Source organism: Gavia stellata, chromosome 8 (genome assembly GCF_030936135.1).
Source record: "Gavia stellata isolate bGavSte3 chromosome 8, bGavSte3.hap2, whole genome shotgun sequence".
Lineage (NCBI taxonomy): Eukaryota > Metazoa > Chordata > Aves > Gaviiformes > Gaviidae > Gavia > Gavia stellata.
The window spans coordinates 13,758,876-13,781,586 of NC_082601.1; the positions used below are offsets into that span (position 1 = coordinate 13,758,876).

At 40.8% G+C, this 22,711-nt stretch overlaps 1 protein-coding gene across 1 annotated transcript; it reads left to right on the forward strand.

Moving 5' to 3' along the window:
* The first annotated feature begins 84 nt into the window (after window positions 1-84).
* On the forward strand, window positions 85-22,285 carry IQCB1 (IQ motif containing B1). The gene is made up of 14 exons (XM_059820121.1): window positions 85-124; window positions 486-764; window positions 1,601-1,763; window positions 3,428-3,557; window positions 5,804-5,897; window positions 6,971-7,070; window positions 7,443-7,615; window positions 10,188-10,300; window positions 11,378-11,487; window positions 16,317-16,459; window positions 16,888-17,036; window positions 18,416-18,544; window positions 18,922-19,078; window positions 20,171-22,285. The coding sequence occupies exons 2-14, from the start codon at window positions 647-649 to the stop codon at window positions 20,398-20,400; spliced, it is 1,809 nt and encodes a 602-aa protein (XP_059676104.1). The 5' UTR covers window positions 85-124; window positions 486-646; the 3' UTR covers window positions 20,401-22,285.
* Window positions 22,286-22,711: the final 426 nt, after the last annotated feature.

Genomic DNA, 22,711 nt, shown 5'->3' on the forward strand with positions numbered 1-22,711 from the left:
TCTGGTTGGTGGAGAGCGGCCGCGACCACGCAGCTGGGGGGGGGGGGGGGAGCGGTCGGGTTAGAGCCGGCGCGTTCGGTCTTCCAATCCCCCACCGCTGAAGCGGGGGAGCCTCCGCGCGGCGGTGAGAGGGGTCGGTGGGGTGTCGGGGGTAAGGGGCTGCCCTCAGAGCGTCGCCGACGGTCCCGGGGGCTCCGTGGCATCGGGACCGCCACTAGTGGAGGCCGTGAGGGCACTGAGGTGACTCTGGTGGGAGAGGGCACCTGTCCCGCCCCGTGGCCCCTTCCACCTCCCCCGCCCGTGGGTGAGGTGCTGCTGGCGGCCCTCAGGAAGGCCTCTCACGCTGCCCGCCCCGTGGGGCCTCTCTCGGGCCGCCCTGCTGGAGCCCTGCGCTGCCGGCAGAGCCGGTCCCGCTGCCCGCGGCCTTGAGAGGCGACGTGAGGGAGCGTGGATGGGGCTTCCTCCATGTTTGTTTCCTTCCGCAGGGGGAGGCCTGCAGCCCGAGGCGCAGAGCGGAGCGTGGGCTTCCAGCTGACCGTGCAGGAGCTGGAGGTTTGGTGGAAGTAGTGGCTTAAGGACCCCACGAAACAATTAAAAAGGGAAAGAGCCTTGAATCGATGTTATTGCGGGCCTCTCTCTCTTTCCTATGGCCAACGCACCCAGCGTGGGGCTGGCAGCTGCGGACCCCCAAGTACTGGCCTTAGCTGCTCAGGTCACTGAGAGCAGAGAGCAGGACATCCCTCCGCTACTTCTGAAGTTAAAGGGTAATTAATAACCGTTTCTAAAATAAAAGGATGAGGTAGTGGAGTATGGCCAGTCCTTCTTCTTTCTGCCTTCTTAAATACAGAAGGTTTTTCTGAATATTTCTGGCAGGGCTGGAAACTCTGTAAGGTTGGTAATATGGCTTTTCCTGAGAGTGGTGTTGAGTGGCATTTGGCTTGGCAACAATAAGGAGGAGGAGCTGGGGAGCAAATGGAGAGAAAGCCTCTTCTCCCTCTCAGCTGTCACCGTGTTTGCTAGACCCCTGCTGATGTGGGCAAGGATCTTACACTTGGTCAAATAATTTCTCCCAGTGCTTTTGGGTAGAGAGCCAGAGTGGTCATCAAGTATTCAATTTTTAAGTCTTAACATAGAAACGCAATCGTGAGCTCCTCTGTGACTCCCCCTGTCTTTCCTTTTTCCACATAGCCACTGCTCATAGAAACAGTAAAAACAAGTTGGGTCCTGTTCTAAATTGGGATGTAATTATAAGGAAGCTATATGTTTCACAGCAGTTGTGGTTTTATCTGGCCTAGGAAATTCATACAAATGGGCTATATCCCAGGTAATGTATGTTTTGCTACTAAATGTGTAATGAGAAAATGGAAACCTAAGTTTAGCTATCCTTCCCAATTGTCATCTAATCTAACAAATTGATTATAGCTGTAGGAGTGAAAAATGCTGACAAAATATTTTATGCTGTCGTTAGCATTTTTAGAATTACTTTAATCCTGGCCTTGTGTACATGTATTCCTCTTATGTTTTGGAAAAAGAAAAAAAAAAATCTTGCACATCAGAATCTTATGCTCCTCTTTGTCTCTCTCCTGCTTGCTTCACACAGGAATTTTAAATAGTTCTTCCTTGGGATGTGAAGAATCAAAAAAAATTAAGCAAGATATATACGATTATGACCTTACTCAGTACTGCATGCTGGTCCTTAGACAAGACCACTCTCGACTGCGTGGAGGCTGGGCTACTGCTGCCCAGCTAGCAGAGATACTAAGGTAAAAAAAGAATGGTAAAGAAGTTCTCTTCTTGTTTTCTTTCTGGCCTTTCATCTAGCTCTTTTTCTTTTCAATCTGTAATACATTGGCTCCCATCCAGAACAAGGCTTGTTGTTCAGGAAAGGCCAGGGTTAAAGTGCAGGGAGCAGTCAAGAGCAGAGGGGTCAGGCATAGCCTAATTGGTCCTGTTTAATTCATTCGCATTGTGTTTCATAGAGCTGGGTAAACTGTTTGGTGGGAACAGTTTTTGTGTCGGCTTTACCTTTTTTTGTGAACAGTACTCATCAGTGCCACAGTTCTTACACAGTAATTACTCATTTTTGAATTGCAGTTATTTTAAAAAGTTTGTTTCCTTAGATTTCATCTTGCAAAAATCTTCATCCTGATTGACTCACAGCTTGGCTTGAATCTATTTAAGTATTTATTTAATATACCTATTTTAAATATGTATTTACATTTTAAACACAATAGAGGACACAGTTTGTACAGACTAGGTAGCTTGATGTAGTGATATTGTGAGAATGGCATAATTAAGTTTAATTCATAGCTAGTAAATAAGACAACATTAAACTCAAATCCCCGGTGAACCAATCTCAATCTTTGATGTCAGGAAAAATAATAAGTTTTAAATTTTCCTCAAGTTGTACTTGATTTTTGGCTTAACTAGGAAGCAAAATTCTAAGGCATGAAGCAATTAGGCAACCGTCTTTTATTTATGCCATATCTGCAGTATGACTTTTTAATGCCAGGACTTTCACTAAGAGATGCAAGATTTATCTCCAGAGTTGTGTGATAGTTAAATCATCCCCTATAAGCTATTTCAGTTTGCAGAGAAAACTGAGATTTATTTTAGCTATAAAAATGTCCTTTTCTAGCTAGATGAATCTCAGCTTCATGCCTAGAATTTACTTTCCAAGGGCTTTGGTAAGCAAAGCTTTACGTGTGTGCATTCACAAAAAGCTAACAAAGCCTAGATAAGATGTCAGAAAGCAAAATTCATAAAAAGTTAGGAAGACTCTTTTGTTGCACTAGTATCAGTGCGGAGTACAGAAATGAAAAACTTCCCAGTTGTAAAACATGCAGTTTCTTGTAAAAAGTCTTCCAGAAATGATCGACATGTTTGTGGTGAGTAAAATAAGAAAACTGAGATCCGAAGACCTGATTTCTAGCCACGTGTATTCCTCAGTTAGAGGAAAATTGTAGACAGATTCGCTGAAGATTTTGTGGCAAGTAATACTTTTTTATACATATTTTCATTGCCTGATCTGCACCCCCTTCATCAGGTTTCCTTTATCAGGTTTTTGTCTACCTTTCTATTTTGCCTTTTTTTTAGTTTATGACCATCAGAGCCCTTCCCTAGCATGTGGAACAAGCCTGAACAGATCCTATGAAGCTAAAGGAGAAAGTGCCTTGGATAAGTTTTAAACCGAGACGTGCTATAATAAGTAGTAATATACTTGCTGTCTCCAGTCTGCCAGTGATTCCTCTTCCTTTTGAGGCAGCTACCTTGGAGCCAGTCACAGCAGTTAACTGTTGTTCAGTGTTGAATTGTCCCATGCCAGTGAAGCATTTCTTTTCTGATGACGTGACATTCATTCAAAGCTGTTCAAACAGGCCCTCGACTATTCTGGTTGGTTTTTTTTTTTTTTCTTTTTCCATTTCAGTCATTGTTGTGTAGGACTAGAGGTGAAAGAAGATCCTGAGGAATTTTACAAGAAATTTCTTCCTTCAGCTGTAGACAGCTTGCTGTTTTTGGGAAGACGCTTGCAAGCACGATTTATCCGAGCAATCAAGGTATTCAAATTTCATAGTTAAAAGAGCAGAGAATCTCTGTAAACTTTCCAAGGTTACGTATTGTGTAAGTAGGATATTATTCTAGGGACACTGTATTATGAAAATTTCTTTTCCAGAAATTACAATACTTTTTCTTATGTCTTGGAGCTTTGAAACGGAAATCTGTCATTGTGGAACATTTGGTCCATTACGTGTAGAAAGCTATTTTGTTACCATAGGTTTGTTTAGAGAGTTTGGCTACTACTTTTTGCAAGTTTTAAAGGTGGGGGAAGGAATGCAATTCTAAGTAGGATAGAAGAATTAGAGCAGTAGGATAGAAAAAAATGCCTTACAAAAGGCAGCATCCCAGTCACAGTAGTGTCTTTTTAACTTTGCATATAATTAGTTCAGTCTTTGTAACGTCTCTGTTCCCACTGCTTTATTCAGCTTTACAAGAAAGGTTTAGGCAGTCTTAAGACTTTAACTTAAGATTTGTTGAAGTTCATTTTGGCATACAATTTCTGCTGCAAAATTGGCAAAAAATTCCAAAAATGTTCACTGCTTCTGAACCTGCACGTTGGGAACCCCAAAGGCAGACTTTGTGAATTTGTAGATTTGAACACTTTCTCACATTTCTCTCGCTCTTTGCAGAGAAGGGTTTTGCTCAGCTAGGTTTCTTCATGCTTTTGAAGCATTCTGAATTCCAGAATCAGAAGAAAAAAAACAATAAATGAAACCCACGAATAATTTAAATACCAACCTTATGGATTCTGATAGTTTCTTCTAATATCCCCGTTTTCCCTTAGTATTTCATTTCTTGGCTCACTGGCTTCTTGTACTTAGCCAAAGTTTTCCTATGGAGTATTGTGCTGGGCACCACAAACACAATCAATTCTCAAAAAGTATCAGTACAGTAACATATTTTCTGATAGTGCAATACTTTAGAAGTGCATTTAGTGCTTAAGAAGGAAGCTTCCTGAATGACATCCCAGGAGACTCGAGTCTTATCTGCAATATGTAATTTCCCCCACACTTTCTTATTATGTCTCAGCCTACATGCTACTTGAGTCATGCTTGTGGGCAAAGATTTCTTTTGAATGTAAATGCAGTCTACATTATAATTAGTACTTTGGCTTTTAAACCTTGTGGTCTCAGAGGTGACTGGGCACCCAGACTTGGTGCTTGCTCAGTGGAACTTTGGAAATCCCACTCTACCACTGGAGATTAGTAGTTTATTCTGCCCTCGTTTGCCTTTTGCACAAGTCTTTGAAGTCAAGGGAAGCACTGAAATTGCTTTCAGAAACTGATGTATTGCCAAAACACAGAATAGATAGTATTACTGCTTAACGTATTACTGTGATTTTGTATCTCTCATTGTCAGTAAGAACCAAATACAAAGTTAAACCATGACTGACAGCTGGGACTTACAGCACGTATCTAGGAATAAGACTTTCCAGCGTTTCATTTGTGGAGGCACAATTAATGTGGGAGATACCAGGCCTAGTGCTTTATAACAACATTTGTCAGCAATGTAGTAATATCAAAAGCCCCTTTGCTGTCCACACACCATGATTTTAGATTTCCAGTGGCCTGTGGCTCACACCTGGAATACAGACTTTAGACTGTGCGTGTGCATGTGCATTCACGTATTAAAACCTGGATTCTTCCTGGTCATTTTTTCCAGTCCAGTGTTATCACAGGCAAGCACATAACGTAGTCTGTTTGGCAAAGTGATCAAACTTCAGCTTAATAGTGGTTTGGTGTTTGCTCCCAGACCTCCAACTAGGAGGTGCTTCTGAAGCCTCATCGTGCTGGTTTTTAGGGAACTTTTCCATTTTAACTGTGTCCTTGGCCACTTTGTACCCTTTTTTCCTGTGCTTTAATCTTAAATAATGTATTTCCCATTTCATGGATTAAATCTATGATGCATTTGTACTGAGCTGTTATTTGTTGTCTTAGTCCTCCTATATACTATCAAGTATTTTTTTAAGGAGTAAACAAGACTTCTGTCTACCTGTTATGATGTCTTCAGGAATGGATTTTATTTTTTTTTAGCATGTTTATATTTTCTTGATTGATCTCTGGCCTTGAAGGACTTGCAAGTTTTTTTTTTTTTACTGGTTCCTACAGTTTCACTGATCTCATTTGGGATTTGATGGAGTTTTGGTCTCCAAGCCCCTGAAGCATACAAACTTTCCCGCTACATCAAGCTGAAGTCCTCAGTGAAGATACGTACACACGCTTTTACCTACTTCTTTTTTGTTTAGGATGAAGAAAAACAAGATTTTTTACGCTGGTTCCAAACAGTAACTGATGCCATCTGCTGGCTGTTTGGCGGGCATATTCAACTAGCAGCGTGCGGTAAGGGAAAAGTAAACCCGTAGAACACCTGACAATTTATTTATGGTAACTACAGGTATCAAGAATCACTCTTAAGCTAATCTCCACCTAGTTTTCTAAATTGGAGTAGATGTTAAATCAATCTCTTAAAGTACTCACTCAACTCCACTCAACAGAAACAGCAATATCTAAAATGGAAAAGATCCACTAAAAGGTTCCCCTTCTAGTCTTTCAGAGAGAAACATTAGAAGTGTTTTCCTGTAATTTCCCTTTGTAATTCTATACCTTTAAAAAATCATATTTTTTTTCTGATAAGATACAGTTGATCTTTTTACCTGTGTGTGATTAACATATGCAGAAATTTGACCGGAGTACATTGCTGGCTGTGAAAAGTGGATAGACTTGAAAGCAGATATCTGAAGTTGTTGCCATGACAGGCAATTTTACAGATATCTAACAAACTTCACTATACACTTCTGACCAAAATAAACTTTCAATTAAACCAATGTTAATCACACTGATTTAAAAAAAAAAAAACAGAATTTGGTTTTGTTTCTAATGTAGAACAAAAACCTAAGGATCATAAGATGTGTAACTAAAAACACACATGGGCAGAAAAATTACTAAATATGTAGGCAGTGATACACTGGAATAAAAAAGATGGTGTTTTAATGACATTAGTGGACTTGCATTAAATAAACCTGGTGTAACAAACTGTCAAGGTTCAAGTCCTTATCTTTTCCGGATATTGTTTCCCCAGTGATAATTCCACTGTTGTAATAAGAAACTGGTACTAGTGTAACATAAAAGGTTTTAAAGCTTTTATTCCATTGCAACACCAGTGCCTGAGGGATACCCAAAGGCAGAAAAAACAGGGCTTAACACGTTTTTTGGGTGTTGAAGCAGTTTACTTATTCCAGTAAGTTGCAGTGTAAAAATTATAAAAGAGGGAGTTTGTTCCAGAAACAGTATCTGGTTTTACTTGCTATGGCTTATGTTCCATAATGAAGATTATTTGTTTTATAGTATTTTCAAGTCTGGTTCTGATTGTGTGATTTCTGTTTTGCTTGTTTTTTGGTTTTTTTGTTTTGCAGTACTGCAAAATGATCACTTCCTGCAGTTGTTAATAACAGATGATGTTGAAACAGCAATTACAATGATGGCTGTTTTACACAGTATTTTGAGGGTCAATAGGTTAGTTGTTTTCTTATAATTGATTTTTCTGAATTTAAATTTAAAACTCGGTTAATTACTGCTTGGTAAAATAGAACTCTCTCATATACGAGAATTTTCATGTTGGTTGGTTTTTTCCCTAGTCTTTGTTGTAGAAATAGAAAAAAAATTAGCTATTTTCTTTATCTTGTTGTTAAATTAAGGGAATGGGAATCAGTTGATTGAAACAGTAGTACTGCCTGGATCAGATTGCTGGACCAGCTAGCTGGGCATGTTGGCTTGCTGAATTCCTGACATATCTAAAAATAAGTCACTGTTAAAAATTCATAGTTTGTAATTAACACTTCAATTCTATCCCCCCTGCCTTTTTTTTTTTTTTCCTTCTCTTTAAAGTTCTGTCTTGCTTCAGGTTGATGAAGAGACCCTTCACTCTGTTTTGGATGAACTTGTTTATAAGCTTTCATCTACCACCAATCCTGTCATAGGAAATGCTGCTACAAAACTGCTATTGTTGATGGCAAAATCTTGCAAGCAGCTTGTGAAGTTACTCACAGCTCGCTACAAAGGTTTGTAAACATGCATGGGACCAATCACTTGGTCTCCTCTTACATTTACTGTAAAAATACAAAGATGGAGGTTTCCCATCTCAGTTCAATAACTATCCAATACAGATGGAAACTGCAGTGCTGTGTTGGGTTTTTTTTTCCTTCTGTTCATTTTCATTGTAGTTTAAAGTGCCACACCTCTTTCTGTTTCCTAGATTTATTTTCTTCTGTGTATTGAGGACTCTGCATGTGGCAACTTGTCTCTTAAAGCTGTTGTTGTTTGTCACTTCCAACCTGATGGGCTTTTTTTAGTTCTTTCCATGTGATGTTCTACGTCTTTTTTCTTGTGCAGGCTGGATATTGAGAGATCCTAGTAGCAGCATGCCTGTACTGCCACAGTAAAAGCTGTGTGTCAGACATCTGCAAGTGTGCTAAGGCTCGCTAATCCAGAAGCATGAAAGTTTTACTTAAAGCCAACTTCTGACCCTGGCTGTTACAGGTCTGCTTATCTGATAGGTGCTCTTCTGTTACTGAGGAGCTGACTGTCTTTTGATATCCAAGTGATTGAAATGAACTCTTTCCAAGAAATCATGAGATGAGTTTATTGTTTTGTCTTGATGCCTTTAGATGAGGAGGCTGAGTATGCATACAATTTGCTCTATGTTATTGATCATTTAATGAAGTGTCGCATTTAGTGTTTCTGTCTCTAGCCTAGCAGGGAGCTCCAGGAAACCCCTTTGTTCTCTGTCATGCCCATGGAGACTAAGAAAGAGGCTTTGATGTTTGCCAGGTCTTTTATATTCTGGATGTTATTGATGGTCAAAACTACTTGTGAGGAGCCTCAGTCCTTTGGGGACAAAGACAGTAAGAAGTGGGTATGCTAGACAAAAAGGTCCATTTTCCTTTTTTTTATGTTTGTGCTGGCTACTTATTAGGCAGTACCAGCCAGATAAATTTCTGGACCAGATGGGCAGTTGCCACCCTTTTGCCTACGGAATTGAGAGCAGGGCTTCCTTTTCATATGAAATTAAGTATAACGTGCCTAAAGCTGGTATCACATTGCAGATTCTTGTGAAGCTGCTGTGACGGTCTGATTGTCCCAGCTGTAGAATGCTGGCTTGTCTGAAGAGGTGCAAGTCTCCTTCAAAGGATTATGCTTTATTTTGCTTTAGAATCACAACATGCCACAGTCATTTAGAGACTCTTCATCTCTCTTCTGTACACGTTTCCTGTTTCCACTAAGAAAAAAAATACTACTTTTTTCCTCTATTTTTTTTGAAGTTGGAGTCCTTATTTTAGTTTTCACTCAGGCTTTGGAATCCTTTAGATAGTTTGAGGAACAGCAGCAACAAAGAAAGCATTACAGCATTTCCACCGTCTGGCCATCTCATTGAAGTAACTTGGCTTCACAGTGGCGCAGAGCTGTTGCCGGTATGAAGTACTTCAGTGTAACCTTTCTGTCAGTAAAGGCAGCCTGCCAGAGGTGAGGACATCACCTGAACCTCACATCTCCAAGAGTAGCACAGTCTTTACATCAGGTTTCCAGGAGGGCCTGGTCTTTTTGTCTGCATGGGTTGACACATCCAAGAGGCATGCTTGAGGTGCTCTGTCAGTAGCTGAAAGGTGCGTATGGCTGTGTAGTCTGTACAGAAACTGGCAAATGGTTGCGTCAGACCCAAAGGACTTCCGTGAGGGAACTGCCTTGTGTAGCCAGGCTGCATGCTTTTGCAAAGCTCAGGCAGCCTTAGGGCACCCACTGACTCCATTTGGAGTCTCGTCTGTCTCTCTCCTGAAGTGCTTAACCACCATCATCTTTCCAAAATGGTGCGCGTGTGATAGAACAAAGGTGCCATTTCTGTTTGCATGAAGGACTTTGTGCTCTATATCTGGATCCTGTAAGTATATATGAGTGTTGGAGTTGCCCAGTGTATGGATAAGCTTATGGACAATGATTTGAAGACTGAAAAGTTGCTTGAATCTGCAGTTCTTCAAGAGGCTATCCAAACATATGTCTACTTCCTGCCCTCCTTCCTTTTCCCTCCAACTCCCTGCAGAACTCTCAAGCTCTGGGATTTGTCTGATACAAAGCTAAAAAGCATGTGTTACTGTCTACTTGTTCCCTGTGTGCAGCACAGGGAGTGTGCGTGTGTTGTGGGGGGAGCACAAGTGTGCTTTTCAGCTACTGTGAACCTAAAAAGCTATTTTGTCTCAGGGATTGGATGCACATGTACTCACAGTTAGACTGTGCTGTACAGATAAGACATCAAAGAATTCCAGTACCTTACAATGACTTACTGATAAGACACTAAAAGTACATTGATAATTTAACTGCCAGTTATATAAACACAATAGATAGTGATTTGGACATAAAAAGTTACAATCACTGTGTAATACTTTTGTGTGATGGTTGGAGCACCAGATATTCATTGATAATATTCTGTATTGAAACTCGGAGATGACTGATGGTGTTCAGCTCTAGTGTCCTTTGCTCATAGAATCAGATTTGATTTTTTGACTTGAAAATTGTTATTTTGAAATCATTAAAAGAAAAATTCACCTTAGCGGTATCACATGATTCTTCTCTCTCTCTTAGGATTAAAAGGGCTTTTAAGTAAACAGTGGGCTGGCAAAGGATTTGACAGGGATCTCAGTCAACTCTTGGACCTGCTGTACTTGGAACAATCCAATGGAAAAGGAGAAATGCAGGTGCTGAAGTTTAATGAGACTTTTGTATGTGAAATCCTAGTTACATGTGATTTATATACATTTAAAATGGATTTACTCTATCACTTTGGTGATGCTTTTCAAAGCCTGTGTTATTTTTCCACTATATTAATGGATTTTTAAATTTCCTATTTATTAAATTTTTTTCCCTCCATCATTTTTGAAGACATCAAGAAATTTTCCAGTGATGAAGGTATGAGACTGTGACTCAAGAGATTGACTTTCTGTTGCAGATTCACCATAGATTTCTATACAACTGTAGGGGGGGAAAACTTAGTTTTGCTAACTACAAAACAAAAATAACTGTATCTGCTTTTCTCACATCAATGTTACGAATTTAGATCTCTTAATTCTAAGCAGCATTCACAGAGAATTAAGTCATATAGAGAAAATTTTCAGTAAGAACACCTTCTGGTCTCTGTTCCCAGTAAAAGAGACAACATGTGTTTTATGAACTTCTTACCAAAATTTTACATGCAGGTTTCTCAGAGACAATACTTTAAAGGAAATCAGAGTTATGTTGGTAGAGACCTGCTTTCATCTTCAACATCTTTTTTTGTTTGGTTGGGTTTTTTTAATGGAATTGATTTTTTTTTTTTCCCCATGTTTATTGCATTTCAGTGACCTCATACAGCAAATGTAAAAATTTTCCTGCTGCTGATTCACCAAACTTGTCTTTCTGTCCTCTCTAGTGCAGGTATTTTGATTGAATCACCACTTGAAATATCAAGTGCTTTAGGTGTTTTACATACAAATTTCTAACATTGATTAATGCAGCTAATATATATTTTTTATTTGTGCTGTAGATTCATTTGTTTACCACAGAGAGCATTGATCCAGATAATCAGATTAGCTGCCTTCGGAGCAAGCACAGGTGTCATGATAATAACCATCTTATAGGACTTTAAATTCCCCAAGCTGTTACAAATACTGAATTTTGATGTATCTGAAAACTGATGGGTTTTGGCCAAATGTTGAGATAGTTCCAAATATGCAAGCAGTAATAAAGTGGTTTTATATGCAGAAAATATATTCTACCAACTGCTTTATTAATTTCAGAGGCAGCATCAAGCAGCTTGTATAATCCAGGCTATGTGGAGGGGATTTCAGACAAGGAAAAGGCTGAAAAAACTACCCCAAGCAGTGACCACTTTACAGAGAAGCTTCAGGTAAACAGCATGGCTTTGTAAGAAGCACTAAAGAGAAGAATCTAGTAAGAAGGTTTAGTTTGGTTTGGTTTTTCTCAGGTTACACTCACAGGAAAAATTAAGGTCATCTAATCCAATCTCCTGCTTGAAGTAGGGCCAGCCTCAAAATGGGATCCAGCTGCTCAGGGCTGTATCCAGTTCTGGAGGTCTCCAAGGATGGAGATCCCACCATCTCACTTGGTCCCTGTCCTGCTGCTGCATGACTTGCCTTGTGAAGAATTCTTCCATTACAGCCTGTGGGAATTTCCTTGTTGCAGCTCTTTACCACTGCCTCTAGTCCTTTTTCTGTGCACCTCTACGAGTCTGGCTCTGTCTTCCCTTCCTTTAGGTAGTGGAAGATAGAAATTAGATTTCCCTTCCTTTAGTCTAAACAAACCCCTCTCTTCACCTGTCTTTGTGTATCATACATTCCATAGCCCTAATTGTCCCCATCTGAACAGTCTCTATCTCTTCAGTTTGTCAATATTTGTCTTCTACTGGGGTGGGGGGGGTGCCATAGAGTGTGGCCAGTATTCCAGATGTGTCCGCAAGAATGCAGAGTAAAGCGAAATAATAATCTTCCTTGACCTGCTGCCTCTGCTTTTGCTAATGCAGCCCACAACACAAGTAGCCTTTCTTACTGCAAGGACACGCTACTGGCTTGTGTTGAACTTGTTACCCACCAGGAACCCCAGGTCATTATCATTGGAGCTGCTGTCCACGTAGTCAGTGCGTGACCTGTCCTTGTTCATGAGGTTATTTTGTACCAGGTGTAGAACTTCCCATTTGAACTTCATGTTGTTTCTGTTGACCCATTTTCTGTGTTTGTGGAGATTCCTCTGAGTGTCAGCCCTGCCCTGCTTGGGAGACTGTGATGACACCTGTGATAAGGAAGATGACATCCACTGCTCTCCTCTCATCCACAGAGCCAGTCATCTCATCACAGAAGGCAATCAGGCTGGTCAAACATGATTTGCCTGTGATACATTTATGCTGGCTATTCCCATTCACTTCCTGTCCTTCCTGGAAATAGCTTCCCTGAGGATTTGTTCCCATGTCCCAGGGCATAAGTTTGGGCTGACCAAAAGTTCCTTCATCTTGAAGATGCCTTTTTCCACTCAGCTGTTATTTATGAAACATAAAGGTAATGTAATGCCAATATCAGCTGTTTCACTACAGATTCTTTTAGCAGAAACATCCAAACAATATGCTTTTCCAGCAGTACCAAACTGCTACTGGTGCCAAAAGCTCCAACTGTCCCTTTCCCAGCTGCCAAACTTAATGAAAAAACTTTCTTCTATGATGCTTTTATATGTTTTCAGTGTAAAAATTTATGGCATATGGAAAACTAAAAGTGTGGCACACTGTAGCATGGGATTACACTAAATAGCACTAGAAGATAATGTACTGGTGGTAGAACAGTTAACTGGTTCACAGTTAACTTGACACAAAATTCCACTGTAAATTGAATGTGGAGCTGTCACGGAGTTTGCAATCTGCCATGCCAGAGTGCTACAGAAACCAAGGACCCTAGTGTTTGCTCAGTATAGTGCTTGAAAGACCTTGTTCTTCATTAATATTTGAAATCTTTGACTCTCAGAAGTGGAGTCACTTCAATGACCTAGAAATAGTATCCTCTGACTTGGAGCACCACAGAAAAATGAAGCTACGTAAATAATGCTTGTCTTACTTGAAGTAGGATTTCAGCAGTAATGTTAGCACATGTTAGGCTAACTCTTTTGAGAAATTTAGTGTGAATTTAGCATAGGTTAAGGAATCTAAATCAAGTTCAGACTCCACAGCAGGTTTTTTCAACCTTTCTTTGCACATTTTGAGCACTACTGTGTCAAAACTAGGTCTTAGAAACCAATTAGTCAAACCACATTGCATTATGATCAGGGTGTTAAAAGCAGACATTTAAGATTGTCATCTAGAGTGTCATTAAGATGATATTGGGCTGTCTAGGGTGTAATCTTTAAATTCTGGAAAATTTGCAGGGGGAAAGCAGTGTGTGTATTGAGGGCCAACTTGACTGAAACACCAAGAACGACATCCTTGTCACGCCTTTTTACTCCACCATACCCTTTGAGCCAATATTCCTGCCCTCAAAAAGCACCTTGCAAGCCTGCAAGCCAAAATCATAGCCCAGAAAACGTGGATGAGGAGCTAAGACATAACATGGTAAAACAGAAGGGAAAGGATAGCAAGGCTATCAGCAGTCAATAAGCTATTTGACTTTCTTGTGTCATATTTTCAGTATTAGTGCGTGCCTCTTAAGAAGTTCTTGAGTCATTTGAATAGACTTTTGAATGTGTGTGTTTAATATTGAGAGGAATGGTGATGTATTAATATTCTTACAGTCGTGTGTTCATGGCTCGGTCAGTCCCAATGTACGAGTAAATATAGTAACTGTACAGCTCCAGTGTTGTGGTTTTTTTCTGTCTAGGTCAAAGCTGCAGTTAGTGTTATGCTGAAAAATAGTGTTTGGAATACCGTAAGCATGACTTTAGAAAAGCTTTCAAGAGGGCTTTTTTAATTTTTAACAGTTAGTGTTTGGTTATATTCACAGATTTAGAATAAGTGTGGTTAAATACTGCTGAGGTTGAAACTCCAAACTTGGTTCACCTGCAGCTGCAGTGGAAGATCTTAAGCTCTGCAAGTTATAAACTTCTGAAACTCTGTGGTTTCAAAAATGTCTCCTCGGTGAACGTTAAAGCCTGTAATCTCTCCTTGAAGTTAGTCCACTGTTACGTAGCTAATTGTAGAACTGTTAAAATGGCAATAATTTGTATTAATCATGTGTCAAAAATCAAACCATTTTATATATATATAGACATGATCAGAGGGAGCCATGAACCGCTGAAGGAAGCTTGGATCCTACTCTGCATGTGTTTTGCTTCTGTTCAGAGGCATTTCCCTGTCACAGTGTGGTTTTGTGCAAACAAATATGTCTTATCATTAGGAGGAACAGAGAATGAAGAGGAGCATGTGTTTTGCAGACTACACGGGAAAGAATCGGTATCAAAGAAACATTTAAATACGTGACAGACACTATTGGTAGTTTCACAGATACACACCTGAGAAGTTCATGAAACATTCTTGTAGTTTTCCACCTAGTGGAGCTGATAAAAATTTCTAGGGAAAATTATTAATAGTTTTATTAAGAAAATGTCATCAAAAGTCCTGTTTGATCCTGTGACATCATTCCACTTAGATGTATAATATGTGCCTGCCTGGATTAAAAATGCAAAGATTTACAGCTCTAATTCAAAGAAATGTATGGGCTGAAAACGTCTAGTTTCCTTGAGACCATTCTGATGTAATCACATATAACATGATCTGTCTCTGTAGGTAGATGTGTGGGCACACTTCAAGTCTGCGTTACTGTTATACAAGGATCATGGTCTCTCAGATCATGGTGGAGGCTATTTTATCAGTTAAGGCCAGATCTTTAAAACCAGAGCATCTCTTTCACAAAATAGCTTCCCTCCCATCTTTCCCCACCGAGTTACGGAGACTGAGGAGAAAGTATGTTTGGTGGAAAAATTACAACTCAATTTATATTAGCGACGGGAAACATCTTTAGACTCACAGTATTATCAAGTTATTTGTGTATGTGACATGCAGCAATACCAAAATTGCTGGACATTAGTTCTAGTCTACAGCCTTTTTTTTCCCCGTTCTGGCACCCCTTATGCATGTGCTCCATCCATTTGTTCTCTTTCCTAGTGTTTGAGGTGCTCCTTTCATTGTCCCTGGAAAAGTGCTAGAGGAGAGCAGAACTCAGTGATTTTGCTGCGATAGGAGGAGTCACATCATTACCTCATTGTGGGGTGAACTCGTAAAGTCTCAAGCGTTAAGCTGCTAATGAGGTCAGGTCCATTGGGACGAGAAGGGGGTAGTGAAGGGAGGGGGAGCCCTAGTTCACAGCGCCTTATGCTTCACTGAGACCGTGTCCAAATGGTCTCAGTAATTATTAGTATCTATACATTAGTATATTTAGTATTAATATATTAGTCTCTATATTAATATGTTAGTGTAAATATAATTGATATACAGGCTATTATTAGCTTAAACACTCCAGGGCCAATTACAGAGTTTTCAGTTATCTCATCTGTGAAACATCTGCTGGGGCTTTTCCAACGCCAAGCACAGTGGGGCAACATCCTAACATCAAATTACAACAACTAGTACAGATCAGGAAGAATTTGCAAGAAAATTCTTTCCCAGTGTTCTGTTAACAAAGTTAATTGAGAAAATGTGTCAGTCTGTATTTTCTGGAGGAAAAAAAATCCCTCCAAATTTAAGAAGCGAGCCTTAACAGCCAACATTCTGATGTACTCTTGCAGTTGGTACAAAAATAACAGTATGTATTGTGGAAAGCAGGTGCCATGCGTGCTGATGGATCCACTGGAAAAGGTGCATACTGGAGCAGATGGCTAATGTTGCTTTACCTCTTCCCCAGATGATGGAATCACAATTGTTGTTCTAGTTCATGCTGGCTGGGAATGGTCCACATGAAGCATCGTTCCTTTCAGGGTCCGTAAAACTTTATCCTAAGTGAGAATATATCCTCTGATTTGATACCAGATTGAGTGACTGGCTCAGAATTTTTCGTGGCTATAGATAATGCGGTAATTTGTTAGCTTGCGGTGATTTCTCATTGCTTGGTGTGGTCCTGCAGCCAACAGCTGGGATGGCAGATTATTTTGTGGATTTCCTCCCTCAGTGCTGGACCATTTAACAGAAAGAGAGATGCTTTTAAGAAATGTACAACTTAAGCTAATTGTTAATGTATTTGTGTATTGCAGAGCTAAACAGGAACAGGAGCTGCAGCATTTAAAAAAACAGAAGGAAGATGAGGCTCTAAAACTGCAAATGCAACTTCAGAGGCAGAGGGCCATGAGAGTCTTCCATGAACGACAGCTGGCCTTACTGGAAATAATCCATGCCAGTATGATTTATATTAAACTACATCAGAAGATTAAACTGTCTAGGTCTCCTTAAGAACAATTTCCCCAAATATATTTCCTAATCGTGCATGTCTGTTTGCACTGTAGTCTTACTATCTCTTCTCCTCACCCAATTATCTGTCAGAGAATACGCTAATTCTACAAGGGCTCAGTAATTACTGGTCAAGATCTGCTGCCTTCAAAATGGTGCAGGAGAAAGGGAGACCCACTTTTCTTGTGTTACAAAGCTCCATTGCAGCTACAAGTCTCTGAGACATGGCCTACAGCTAGCAGACCTTCGATGAAGAGGGGTTTTTAACTGATAGCACCTGAGCTTTTTTTGGTACTATCTATTTTGAGGATTAAAAATGCTAATTGTTAAGAGATCCCAACCCACAGTCTTATAACTGGATTTTTGTTACATTTGTAGGTCAGGTAAATAAGTACATGGAGGAAATGGAGGGGAAATCAGCATTAACTATCCAGAGATTCTGGCGAGGGTATAGAGCAAGAAGAAATTTTCATCAACAGAGACAATCTCTTAAAGAGTATAAAGCAGCTGTTGTCATTCAGAGAGCGGTAAGTATATATACTTTGTTCTAACGTTAGATAGGACTGAGTGGATTATTGTGATGCCTCAAAAAGCTCTGTTTATTCTCTTACTGTCAAGGTAGCCATATTTTATTAAAAAATTATTCAGAGGATGATAGTCTAGAGCCACAAGTTGCTTAGTGTGACAGGTGTGCTCAACCCCTTGACCAGACTGCTGGTGGTTTGGTGCAGGCTCCGGAGGAGGTAAAGGCCTGAGCCGTAGCCGGGCCATGAATTCCTCTACTTCCAATCTGTTCTCTGAAAACCCGCAAAGGAGCAGAGTGACACAGTGAGCATCGATGCATGTGAGCTTGGAACACCGATCATGCGATTGACACATGAATAGTGGGTGGCTTTTCCAAGACTTACTTATCAAGGAACAAAGAAAGTTGTGGGTACAAGGAGTCTCATGCATACATTTTCTATTGCATGTAATTTGGCTACAAGCCAACCACTTTATTCCATAAATATGATAGCCTAAGCGAGCCTTCTTTGAGCTCTCCCTGCTAAGCGGCATTGCTGCATGGCAGTGATCTCCCTTTGAGCTGGGACACCTCTCAAGGTTGCTGCTCAAGGCAGAGAGACCTTTTGAAAATGACAGGTCTTTGGACCGATATCGTGCATAATCACATATGATAACTTTGATTTTGCCTTGGTAACTTTGATTGCATGCTGAATTGATGCTAATGAAATATTACATGAACTTTGCATATAATAATCCTTTAGACATAAACTGTTGACTGAGTCTGAGACTAAGATTGGTCCTAGCTGCACCTAAAGCTCCATCAGGAGTTTAGAAAGCAGTGGGGTTCACTTCTGACTCGACGGGAGGGTCTTCCTTACCCTTTGCATCCCCGGTCTCTCTGTGAATCATTCTAACTGGAGTGTAACTCAATTCTCCTTTGTATGTTTCTTCCATGCAGTAGTTAATAGAGTGAACCTTGCCATGGAACTTCGTTAAGTTGCACTTTTACAACATCATGTTAAAACCACTTTCGCTAATAGCTTTGATGGTGATTCTTTAAGTGATCTAAATCTCCCATTTGCAACACTTAGATGGGTTAAACCTTGCATAGGTTACAAAGCCTGATACAGTCTTGTAACTAAAATGTTAAGAGCTGCCACTTTGAAACCTAAGGTTGGAATTTCACCACACTACAGATGGGTCACTAATTTATTATGTGTTCTTACTTACTATTCAGTATTCATGCTGACCATTGTATGTTGTCTTTTTAGCATCATAGCTAAATTTATGCTTTAACAAATGCAGTACTGAAACATTTTTCTTTCACTGATTGATTACAAACGAAGCGAGAAGACAAACTTCCTGTTTGTGATTGTCCTATTCTCGTATGTTCTTTACAAAGGCTTGTAAATTCTTGGAAAAACGAAGGAGGAGGAGACCTCTCTCTCCTTGGAAAGATCCCAAGGGACTGACTGATGAGCAGAGACTAGCTTTGCAGCAGAAGGTGGATGACTACATCAAATTGCATCCGGTCTGTTTCTTAGTCATTTCATAATTCGCATTAATGATGCAACATAAAATACTGTAGGGATGAAATATATTCAGCTTCATAAATTCTTATCAAGATAATCCATGTGAGGTATGCATATATTAACCCTGATTGTTTGAGAGCAAGGTACTAGGATATTGGGGATTTTAATTAATCTAATAAAAAGGGTCAAAGCAAGCTGTAATTGGAAAATTTATATACTTGATGAGGGATAGTTTTGGAGACAGCTGCAGAGGAAGCAAAATTATGAATTTAACAATTAAGAACAGCATTTGCATTCCTTGTTTAGACATTATTCTGTCCCCGAAAAATTTAAAATAACCAGCTCCTAATGGTAATAAACTGTTATTTTCCTCCAGGCTTCCCAAATGTCAGAAGAAATGAGTAAAGAATTACATATGCAGGCCCAGGAAAAGCTGGCACAGTTCCTGTTGAGGAGCAGACTGGATCAGAGAGCAGCACAGCGGAGAGAGACGTTGCTGGCTCAGGTCAACACCGATGTGGAGCTGCTAATGAGTATGTGACTGCTCTGGTCATGGTTTTGATTACCTTTTGGATTAAACTAATTTAGAGAGAAAATTAGAGGAAACAGTGGTAAAGCCTCATTTCAAAACTGAAGTATCTTTCTTCCTTTGCTATATGCCTTATCTTGAGATTCAGGCTTTGTTAGAGATTATCCAGGTGTTGCTATAGGTTAAGTATATCCACCTGCTTTTCAAAAAGCAGCTTATTCTTCTGCTAGCAGTCTCTCTGATATGTTCACAAGAAAAGCAATGGCCCTGTAAAAGGCATTAGAATTTCTCAGAAGGGGATCTCACACAACCTCTTCCTCTACATTTGTTTTGCTTTGTTCTGTTTTCTTGTGTGGTAAGCAAGCTGCTGGTTGAAGCACCCTCACCTCTTCCAGATAAAGAGGGAAATTTTTGAGCTATGAATTCCAAGTCATGTTTTCATTTTCTCTGGCTGGGCTTTATTTGAATCGGAATTCACTATTGTGCTATCTTAATTCCAGACAAGTAGCCTGGAGTGAAAGAGCGAGAATAGCAAACTGCAGCCACCAGAGAGCACCCAAGCAGGACAAAATTCAGCAAGTTAACTGAATTCCATTACTTACTCTGTCACATGCTGTGTCACTGCAGCTCGGCTCTCTGACCAGGCAAATCAGCAACACACTCTTAGACTGTGCTGGGCCCCCCAGGGAGGCAATACGCAGTGCTGCTGCACTGGAGCTGTGGAAACACTACGCTGATGTCACCCTGCGCCAGGAGCGCTGATCCAGCAGTAGCAACGAGGACATCCTCTTTCTGTTAGGTCATAGTTTCACAAGAAGTCGTTTTGGTGGATGGCAGCACTGCACCTGAATGAAGTAGTCCTGCTTTCCCCCCTTCTTCTCCCTCCCCCATGATGTATTTATTTTTTCAGATTAGCCTTAATTTGGATTGCTTTTCCAATCAGGTTTATCATGCTGCCATAAAATTGTAATGCCAACATGGGGAAGGACGTGACCTAGGGCAGTGGGAAGTGGGAGGGTAGCGCTCTTTTTTTTTGTTTGAAATAATCATAAAACCACAAACTAAATACAGAAAACTTTTCTCCTTGTTCTTACAGATGCTCCAGGGTTAGCGGAGACCACAGAAAAAGATCTTGATGTCTTTATGAGTCGATCAGTCCCTGTAGCTACCAAGGCAAGACAATCCCACAACACTATGCTGAAATACACTCACTGGCCATGGTGGAAGAAGCTTGGAGATGAGTTTGTGGAGGATGATGTCATTCCTGATGATGCCCTAAATGCAGAACTGGGAAGTCTGTTTATTGGTGGAAGGAAATCCTTTTAGGTAACAGGCGGAAGAATTTCTTACTCAGCCAGACTCATACCTTGCACTATGCATTCACTTGCATGTGTTTTTAAGGACAGAAAACACTTGAATTGTAAGACAAAGCACTGAAAAAGACCAAAGCCTCATTTTAGTGCATTTTACTTATCTTCTTAAGAATCTCTTCCTGTACATCAGCAGTTAGATCCTATTGATTGTGCTGTTGCAAATAGGATTTAAATACTGTAGTTGTAAATAAGGATATTTTGTCATTTGCATCACTTTAAAAGTAAGTTCATAACCTTTGGCTTTTCAGTTCTTATTCACACTTGGATGTGTAAAGAATCATGCCATTGTAAAAGCCTGGGCTTTTATAGCAAACCATTTTGTCAGGTGAATGTGCTTTGAGATAAAGATGGGTTCAGAACACACCAAGGCATCAGTAAGAAGTCAAGCAAGCTCTAGGCAGGCTGGGTGCTTACAGCACGGTAGAGCAGCTAACTCCAGTCAGCAGAAGCAAGCTTGGCCTGAGCAAGCTCCATTAGCCTCTTGATAGCAACAAGGAAAAAAGCAAAGGGAGGAGAAAAAAAAAAAGGCTAATATTCTTGGCTTATATGTGTTTTCCTTTAAAAGCATGCAGTACTTTCCACAGCCAATGCAGTGCATTGTAACAGGGGTGCACTCCAAACTGTTATATGGGATTGTAGCCTCAGTGTGACCATCTGGACCATCTTAAACCATGCAGATGCTGTTTAATCCAGAAAGGTCTCCAGCACATGGCCTCTACAGTCACTGTGACCCGATCCGCGGTGAAAACCTACAGTCAAGGGCCGAAGGCTGCTGCTTACTGATGTGCCCAGAAAGCAAGGAAAACTCAAGGCTGCAGCTAGTGCTGCAGGTGCCTGTGCTGTTTTTTAGGTGAGAGGCCTAGAGAGTCTTAAGAATTAGATTTTACCTCACTACAGAGGAGGAAACAATGCAGTGATTTCTGCCAGTTGTATGTGGGCAGCAATACTGGTTCAGCATGTTTGTTTTCCATTCCCTCTAGAAGGTTTTGAGTTTTAATTTTAGTGGGGATGAATGGAAAACAAATAAATAGAAATAGTGGGCAGCAGCCCAAGCCCATTCAGATGCAGCTGATACATTGAAATTAATAACTGGACAGCTGCCAAGAGGAAGAGCTGTGTTGTAGGTTAATTTTTTTTAACAGAGCTGTGATTCGGAAGGCACTGAATTGGCTCTCAGGTCCTTTCTTGGAGAGTTAACTGGTGGAACAATCCGTTAAGTATTTGCCAGAGCACTTACATGTGTCTGTTGAGTTACATACTGTTCTGCACAGCCCTGCTATTAGTTTTAGACCGTGGCCATAACGAGACAGGTGTCCTACAACCACCAGAGTGGAGGGGCTGGGGGGCAGTCACCAAGCACTCCAGGGGATGGAAGCTTCCCCCCGCCCCCCCACCAGCAGCTTCCAGGCTCTGGCACTGGAAAATGCCCAGCATCTCTGGATGAACTGCAGCAGGCCAGCTGTTCCCTCGCAAATACATGAGTCCTCTGTCCACATCACAGTCCCCTCTGCCATGCAGCCACTGACCCAACCTATTTTGAGACAGCAGCCTCTGCTGTTACGTTCGTTCCTAATCACCTTCATTATAACAGCTCTTAGCGCAGGGGGATGTTCACAAAGGTGCTTTGCTTAATGTATTTTACGTAAAGAGATGAGCCCCCCTGACCAGTGTTAAATACCAAGTGATTTATAGAGCCATCTTACCAAAAAGCCATTTATTGTAATGGCCTCTGCCACTCAGTGCCGTTGGAGTGGATAATGAACTCCCCCTTTGGAATATGCAATTTGCTGGATAATGGGGTTTTTAAGTGAACAGAGAGCCTGGTGGAAGGTGCAGTCTTGCTGGAGGAATTCAGGTTGCTGGGTCATTTATTACCAGCCCAGCAGTGCAAATTTCCCTGCCCCACCACTGCTCTGATAAATAAAAATGTTTCTTCTTACTTTGTGCTTGTCACCAGATCTGTCATCTCCATTTTACAGACCAGAGGAACCGAGGCAAGAGAGCCATGAGAGAACGCACCTATGGCCATATATAACTGTGTAACTTGTTGTTTGTTCCTGTTACTGTCCCGGGCAGAGCAAGCCAGAAAGGAGGCACTGCAGCATGCCAGGGAGGAGCGAGGAGATGCACTCAGATGCCAGTTGCTGTGGCCAGCTTGGAGCCTGGGCCCAGCAGAAGAGATCCCTGAGCTCTGCTGCTGCCCTCCTTTTGCTTATGGGGGGGAGGGATTTGGCATAGCTTGGCTCATCCTCTTTTCAGGTCCT

What these genes read in the sequence shown, in the direction of transcription:
- IQCB1 (XM_059820121.1), top strand. Translation starts at nt 647, where the DNA reads ATGGCCAACGCACCCAGCGTGGGGCTGGCAGCTGCGGACCCCCAAGTA. An exon ending in ACTCACAGCTCGCTACAAAG is followed by an intron (nt 7,616 to 10,187) that starts GTTTGTAAACAT and finishes TCTCTCTCTTAG; the next exon opens with GATTAAAAGGGCTTTTAAGT. An exon ending in CTGTTGTCATTCAGAGAGCG is followed by an intron (nt 17,037 to 18,415) that starts GTAAGTATATAT and finishes TTCTTTACAAAG; the next exon opens with GCTTGTAAATTCTTGGAAAA.